Source organism: Lucilia sericata, unplaced genomic scaffold (genome assembly GCF_015586225.1).
Source record: "Lucilia sericata isolate MDLA Ls3-8-SP2 unplaced genomic scaffold, ASM1558622v1 Contig000510F_arrow, whole genome shotgun sequence".
Taxonomy (NCBI): domain Eukaryota; kingdom Metazoa; phylum Arthropoda; class Insecta; order Diptera; family Calliphoridae; genus Lucilia; species Lucilia sericata.
Window position 1 is genome coordinate 264954 of NW_023994523.1, and position 7547 is coordinate 272500.

General features: G+C 32.5%; 2 protein-coding genes across 5 annotated transcripts in view; one reads left to right on the forward strand and one right to left on the reverse strand.

Annotated features, from left to right (window-relative positions):
- LOC119605693 (dihydroceramide fatty acyl 2-hydroxylase FAH2) overlaps positions 1-7547 on the forward strand; it is a 30673-nt gene that overhangs the window by 22695 nt on the left and 431 nt on the right. For 2 of the 3 annotated variants that reach the window (XM_037958957.1, XM_037958959.1), the window contains exons 2-4: positions 367-819; positions 6776-7009; positions 7070-7547. The exon at positions 7070-7547 is cut by the window's right edge and continues 431 nt beyond it. In XM_037958957.1, the coding sequence (XP_037814885.1) occupies positions 406-819; positions 6776-7009; positions 7070-7547 (1126 nt within the window). In that variant the 5' untranslated portion in view covers positions 367-405. Of the gene's footprint in view, positions 1-245; positions 266-366; positions 820-6775; positions 7010-7069 lie in introns of those variants that run through there. The other variant, XM_037958960.1, reaches the window with a different exon arrangement.
- On the reverse strand, positions 4130-6538 carry LOC119605692. 2 transcript variants are annotated; one of them, XM_037958956.1, is made up of 6 exons: positions 6482-6538; positions 6292-6381; positions 5495-6149; positions 4859-5292; positions 4635-4793; positions 4130-4577 (listed from the first exon to the last, which is right to left on the reverse strand). In XM_037958956.1, exons 2-6 carry the CDS (start codon positions 6356-6358, stop codon positions 4408-4410), a joined length of 1485 nt encoding a protein of 494 aa, XP_037814884.1. In that variant the 5' UTR covers positions 6359-6381; positions 6482-6538; the 3' UTR covers positions 4130-4407. The 2 variants fall into 2 exon arrangements, with proteins under 2 accessions (XP_037814884.1, XP_037814883.1); XM_037958955.1 differs by lacking the exon at positions 6482-6538 and having other exon boundaries at positions 6292-6471.

Below are 7547 nucleotides of genomic sequence, written 5' to 3' on the forward strand. Positions count from 1 at the left end.
TAAAGGGCTTTTTTGAAGAATGTTTCTCAAAATCTTAAATTTTTCTTAGAATATTCTTCAAATTCTATTTAAGTTACACTTTTTATTGTCGCACCCTTTTAGTTCTAGTTGTTTACCAATAGAGATACAAGTTTTAAGATAAAGTTTAATTATAAAAATTTAAAAAATAAATTTAGAAAAAAAACATGAATTAAATAAAATGCAAATAATAGAATCGTTTCATTGAACTTATAAGTACGTGTTGTGGCGGTATTAAAAAGCAACGGTACTTTATACATTTTATTGTAAATTTATTATATTTTCGATTAGTAATATTATATTAATAAGGGTTCCTTAATAATCTTATATGGTGTTTTTTAATTCCAGTTAAACATAATTAAACACTTCTGATGTTATCACTTATAAATGGCGCCAAATTCTGAACTAACCTCAACAATTATGGAAACACCTGTAGAACAAATGTCAACGAATACGGATAAATTTATAGTGAAATATCGTAAAAATTATTATGATATATCGGAATTTCTACACAAACATCCGGGAGGTATTAACACTCTTAAAGGTTTACAAAATGCCGATATGACAAATCGTTTTATGAAAGCCCCGCCACACTCGGATGCTGCCATGTATTTAATGCAGGAATATAAAATTGGAGCCCAGGAAACAAAGTCTCAAACGAACAAATTAAATGGTCATATAAGAACAGAATTAAAGGAAAATATAGAAATTATAGAAGAATATGAACATGATGACAATAATAACAGCCGAAGTGATAAAAACAGTAGCAGCAGCAGCGGTCTAATTGATGAAAGTATGGAGGTAAGTTTTGGGGTGGAATTAACTATTTAAAGTATTCACCTGTTAAGACTTTGCTGGTTATAAATGATTCATTGTGGTCGTTTCTTATCAGTCCCATGTTAACACTTTTATAACGTTTATTTAACTAACCGGGTATTCTAAAAAACTCTAGTTCAATAATATATCATTAAACGTAAATATTTAATATATTTTGTTGTTGTTGTCTAAATACTATAACTAAGTCTTTCCTTTACCTACTTTAGGCGTTTGTTTGACAGATAAGATAACATCCGATAAATTGCAATTTTAAGGTTGGTTGCTATTTAATGTAGACTAGAATACGCAAACTACTATAGTTTATAGTGGTCTGGTGTACTACATGTTTTTAACATGTTGTAAAATGTTATTCAATATCTTGAAAATAGAATTTTTTAACCGACTTATAATACAACATGTTGACAATAATTCATGTACTTAAATCATGTCTATTGAAGTGATATCATCAACTCTTTATATTTATTTGTTTTGCATATAATTCTACTTCAATTGAAGGAGAAACATGTAATAATATCTGGGCGAATATGTTGTTGAAATAGGAGGGTAGTTTAAGAAGTTTAGTGCAAAAACTGTGGAGAATTCATCATGAAATCTCTCCGGTTCTCGGAATATTTCTAAAAGAAAACTCTTGCAGAAAACTTTCGAATTCTGAAACTATAGACTAGACTATAGACTAGACTATAGACTAGACTATAGACTATAGACTAGACTATAGACTAGACTATAGACTATAGACTAGACTATAGACTAGACTATAGACTAGACCATAGACTAGACTATAGACTAGACTATAGACTAGACTATAGACTAGACTATAGACCAGACTATAGACTAGACTATAGACTAGACTATAGACTAGACTATAGACTAGACTATAGATTAAACTATGGACTAGACTATAGACTAGACTATAGACTAGACTATAGACTAGACTATAGACTAAACTATATACTAGACAATAGACTAGACTATATACTAGACTATAGACTAGACTATAGACTAGACTATGGACTAGGCTATAGACTAGACTATAGACTAGACTATGGACTAGACTATATACTAGACTATAGACTAGACTATAGACTAGACTATAGACTGGACTATAGACTAGACTATAGACTAGACAATAGACTAGACTATAGACTAGACTATAGACTAAACTATAGACTAGACTATAGACTAGACTATAGACTAGACTATAGACTAGACTATAGATTAGACTATAGACTAGACTATAGACTAGACTATAGACTAGACTATAGACTAGACTATAGACTAGACTATAGACTAGACTATAGACTAGACTATAGACTAGACTATAGACTAGACTGTAGACTAGACTATAGACTAGACTATGGACTAGACAATGGACTAGACTATAGACTAGACTATAGACTAGACTAGACTAGACTATAGACTAGACTATAGACTAGACTATAGACTAGACTATAGACTAGACTATAGACTAGACTATAGACTAGACTATAGACTAGACTATAGACTAGACTATAGACTAGACTATAGACTAGACTATAGACTAGACTATAGACTAGACTATAGACTAGACTATAGACTAGACTATAGACTAGACTATAGACTAGACTATAGACTAGACTATAGACTAGACTATAGACTAGACTATAGACTAGACTATAGACTAGACTATAGACTAGACTATAGACTAGACTATAGACTAGACTATAGACTAGACTATAGACTAGACTATAGACTAGACTATAGACTAGACTATGACTAGACTATAGACTAGACTATAGACTAGACTATAGACTAGACTATAGACTAGACTATAGACTAGACTATAGACTAGACTATAGACTAGACTATAGACTAGACTATACTAGACTATAGACTAGACTATAGACTAGACTATAGACTAGACTATAGACTAGACTATAGACTAGACTATAGACTAGACTATAGACTATAGACTAGACTATAGACTAGACTATAGACTATAGACTAGACTATAGACTAGACTATAGACTAGACTATAGACTAGACTATAGACTAGACTATAGACTAGACTATAGACTAGACTATAGACTAGACTATAGACTAGACAATGGACTAGACTATAGACTAGACTATAGACTAGACTATAGACTAGACTATGGACTAGACAATGGACTAGACTATAGACTAGACTATAGACTAGACTATAGACTAGACTATAGACTAGACTATAGACTAGACTATAGACTAGACTATAGACTAGACTATAGACTAGACTATAGACTAGACTATAGACTAGACTATAGACTAGACTATAGACTAGACTATAGACTAGACTATAGACTAGACTATACTAGACTATAGACTAGACTATAGACTAGACTATAGACTAGACTATAGACTAGACTATAGACTAGACTATAGACTAGACTATAGACTAGACTATAGACTAGACTATAGACTAGACTATAGACTAGACTATAGACTAGACTATAGACTAGACTATAGACTAGACTATAGACTAGACTATAGACTAGACTATAGACTAGACTATAGACAAGACTATAGACTAGACTATAGACTAGACTATAGACTAGACTATAGACTAGACTATAGACTAGACTATAGACTAGACTATAGACTAGACTATAGACTAGACTATAGACTAGACTATAGACTAGACTATAGACTAGACTATAGACTAGACTATAGACTAGACTATAGACTAGACTATAGACTAGAATAGACTAGACTATAGACTAGACTATAGACTAGACTATAGACTAGACTATAGACTAGACTATAGACTAGACTATAGACTAGACTATAGACTAGACTATAGACTAGACTTTAGACTAGACTATAGACTAGACTATAGACTAGACTATAGACTAGACTATAGACTAGACTATAGACTAGACTATAGACTAGACTATAGACTAGACTATAGACTAGACTATAGACTAGACTATAGACTAGACTATAGACTAGACTATAGACTAGACTATAGACTAGACTATAGACTAGACTATAGACTAGACTATAGACTAGACTATAGACTAGACTATAGACTAGACTATAGACTAGACTATAGACTAGACTATAGACTAGACTATAGACTAGACTATAGACTAGACTATAGACTAGACTATAGACTAGACTATAGACTAGACTATAAGACTAGACTATAGACTAGACTGTAGACTAGACTATAGATTTTGAGACAGATTTTATAATCTTTGTATCCCCTGAAATTTACAGTAATTATTGTTTTTCCGCTCTTCTTTTTCATTTCGTTTCGTGTCATATGTTTTATTTCTTTAATTTAAATTTGTTTTTGTTGTATTACAAAGTAAAAAATAATCTACATAAAATTCTTTCTAAATTATTAAAGGAAAGAGAGGTATTTGTTTATATATTTCATTGGTATTTCCTTAAGGAAATACAAATAAATAATATTTACAATGGATATAAGAAACCTTTAACGGTGTTATGGAATGATTTAATATAATGTTTACCTTCCTTTTTCTTTAGCACGTGTGTGTGAATCCATTTCACAAATAATAGTTATTAATATGACTAATACTGCATGGGTGTTTCCGCAATATAAACCTTAGGTTTGGAGTACAAACGTATGTCTAATTCGAGTTGTGTTAATTCTTTTTCAATTTCAACTTTACGCTGACGTATACGTAGAGTTTCGGTGGTCATGGGCATGTGATTAAGTTCGTTAATGAGAGAGGACATTTCTAAAAAAAAGGAAGGGATGTTAAAAAGATATAAATATGAAGCTTAAAAAGTCTTACTTTGTTGAGCCTTGTGTAGAGCTTTTAAACGTTCCTCTTCTGTTAGGGCATAGTGTCCTAAAGGACAGTTTGGATCTTTAGTTAATTCACGCATACGTTCCTCTTCCTTTTCACGTTTTTCTTTTTCCAAATAGCGTGGCAAGCGCACATCTTCGCGACCTATTAATTACGAAATAAATTAAAAAAAAATTGTTTTTTAATGTTTCGCTAAGTTTTATACTTACATCCCAATTTGTGTATACTTCTTTTGGTACTGGTGGAACACATAGTCTGACGACTTCTGGCACTTGATAACGGTTCTGGTTCTATTCTTTCATGGCCATTCATTTTTAAATTTTGAAAATGTTTTTCTAAATCCTCTTCAATTCCGTTAAACATTTCATTTTCTTGCTCTGCCGTACGATGGTGTCCATTTGAAATGTGAGTATTTTGGGATCTTGTTGTGAATTGCATTTGTTGATCATGTTGGTGCTTATGGTCCTCGTAATGATCGTGATAATTATAGGGAGCTCGTTCAACAGAATGTATAGATTTTGTCTCGGGTTCATATTGTTGTAAAGTGTAATTTGATTGGGATCGTTGTTGATTGTTGTGTGAGTCATGGAGTTGATCGTTAGATTTTTGTTTATATAGATGATGAACTTCAGATGAACTGCACCTAAAGATGATGAAATGTTTATTGATTTTTTTGATAAAATCTAGACAGAAAATCTCTTAGAATCTAAGGGACTATAGACTAGACTATAGTCTAAACTATATACTAGACTATAAACTGGACTAATGACTGGATTATTGCCTGGAGTATATACTGGACTATTAACTAGACTAGAGGATAAACAGTTTTGTACTATTGAACTTACTTCTTTAAGGCCTCATACAAAAAATCTTCATCATGTATATCTTCCGTTTGTATTTCCTTATCACAAGATTCAGCTTTGGATACAATCGATATTGCACTCGCACTACGTGGCATGCGTTCCCTATATTGTGTTTCTCTCTCTTGATTTTGTCTTTGCGTATGATTGCACGAACAGCTGGTTTGTAGATTCTCCACACTTTGCCGCTGTTGGCTATAAGCTCGCCGTAAACCCAAATAATTGGGTTTTCCTCTTATTGTGGGTACTCCAGCTGCACAACCACCTCCACCGGCCACACCAATTGCCCCATTTGCCCCTACAGTTTGTAAATTCTCTACACTTTGCCTTTGCTGACTATAAGCCCGTCTTAAACCTAAATAATTAGGTTTACCTCTTATTGTGGGAACACCTGCGGCTACACCAATTCCTTCATTTCTAGATTGGCTGCCGCCATTACACTCCAGATTTCTACACTGCGAAGCTGATCTTCGTGGAGCCAAGGGGGTTTGTTCTTGTGTTTTGTGAAATCTTTGCAAATGTTTATTCTGTTTCCTTTCATAGTCCTGCTTTTGTTGCGTTAACTTGTGGGTGGTGTTCTTTTGCAATTCACGTAAATTTAATTTATTCTCTCGCAAAAAGTCACGTCTATGATTCATTTCTATTTGTTTAATAATTTATAGAAATTTTAATTAGTTAATAAAGTAAAATTTCTCTTTAATTACTTTTTATTTTAATGTTTGACCGTTTTTGGTTACCTTGGGCAACCTGCCTTTGACATGTCACCTGTATTTTATACTTACTGGGCTGTTCAAACACTCCTCTTAAGGTTTGCAAAGACTTGAATGATGTTTGTGTTCTGGTGGTCATTGTTTTTATTGTTTTCTATTAGTCTGTTATGTTCGTGTGTTTAAAAATTATAAAAAAATATATTATTTTATGTTTTTTTTTTTATTAATCAAACAGTTTTTTAAAAAGAATTTCAAAAAATACCTTAAATTTTGACATTTAGTATTTGTTTTGTTTTTCTTTGTGGCACAGTTGTTGTGTTAAGGCAGGGTTGTATTTTGTAGTAGTAAAAAGTATTGTTAGTACTAAATGTTAACAGTACTGTTAAGTTAAGCTATAAAAAAGTAACTAACGACTCAAATACATATAAAACAATTTGTTAGTTTTTTTAGCCAATTGGAAGATTTTTATCGGATATAGACGGAAAATAGTCAGATTGACAGCGTTTAAATGATTTTGTTTGTTTATTTAAGAGTTTTTTGTTTTTCTCTTTTCCAGCACTTAGTTGATTGGTCGCAGGCAATGTTACCGCAAATTCCCCGTATAACACAATACTATGATGACTGGGTGCATAAACCGGTAGATAGGCCTCTAAGGCTATTCGCACCCTGGTATTTGGAAATGTGTACGAAAACTCCCTGGTGGTTGGTGCCCACTTTTTGGCTGCCCGTCATAACAAAACTAATATACAATGAATTTATACATGATATACAAAGGCAAAATACTTTAAAGGTAATAACGAAAGTTAACAAATAAAGGCTTAATAACTAAATTAATCCCTTTACTTTGCAGTTAACCCTCTTAACCCTGTACTTTTTAGTGGGCATATTATTTTGGACATTTCTGGAGTATGCTCTGCATCGTTATGTCTTTCATATGGAAGTCAAGCCGAATAGCCATCCTGCACTATGTACTTTACATTTTATGATACACGGTTTACATCATAAGGTGCCCTTTGATCCCATGCGTTTGGTATTTCCTCCACTGCCGGGTGTTATTTTAGCTACTATAGTTTATGCTCCTTTATCGTTAGTATTACCTCGTCCTCGGGTAATATTGGCAGGTGCTTTATTTGGTTATTTATGCTATGATATGATCCACTATTATTTACACTATGGTAGTCCTAGTGTTAAACATTTATATCACATGAAACGTTATCATTATCAACATCATTTTGCCCATCAAAATATGGGCTATGGTATCTCGAGTCCTTTATGGGATTTTGTTTTTAATACAAGAATACATTTAAGAAAGTTAAGGTTTCATTTAA

What these genes read in the sequence shown, in the direction of transcription:
- LOC119605692 (XM_037958956.1), bottom strand. Translation starts at nt 6,358, where the DNA reads ATGACCACCAGAACACAAACATCATTCAAGTCTTTGCAAACCTTAAGA. An exon ending in AGGAGTGTTTGAACAGCCCA is followed by an intron (nt 6,150 to 6,291) that starts GTAAGTATAAAA and finishes TTAAACAAATAG; the next exon opens with AAATGAATCATAGACGTGAC. An exon ending in AAGTATACACAAATTGGGAT is followed by an intron (nt 4,794 to 4,858) that starts GTAAGTATAAAA and finishes CGTAATTAATAG; the next exon opens with GTCGCGAAGATGTGCGCTTG.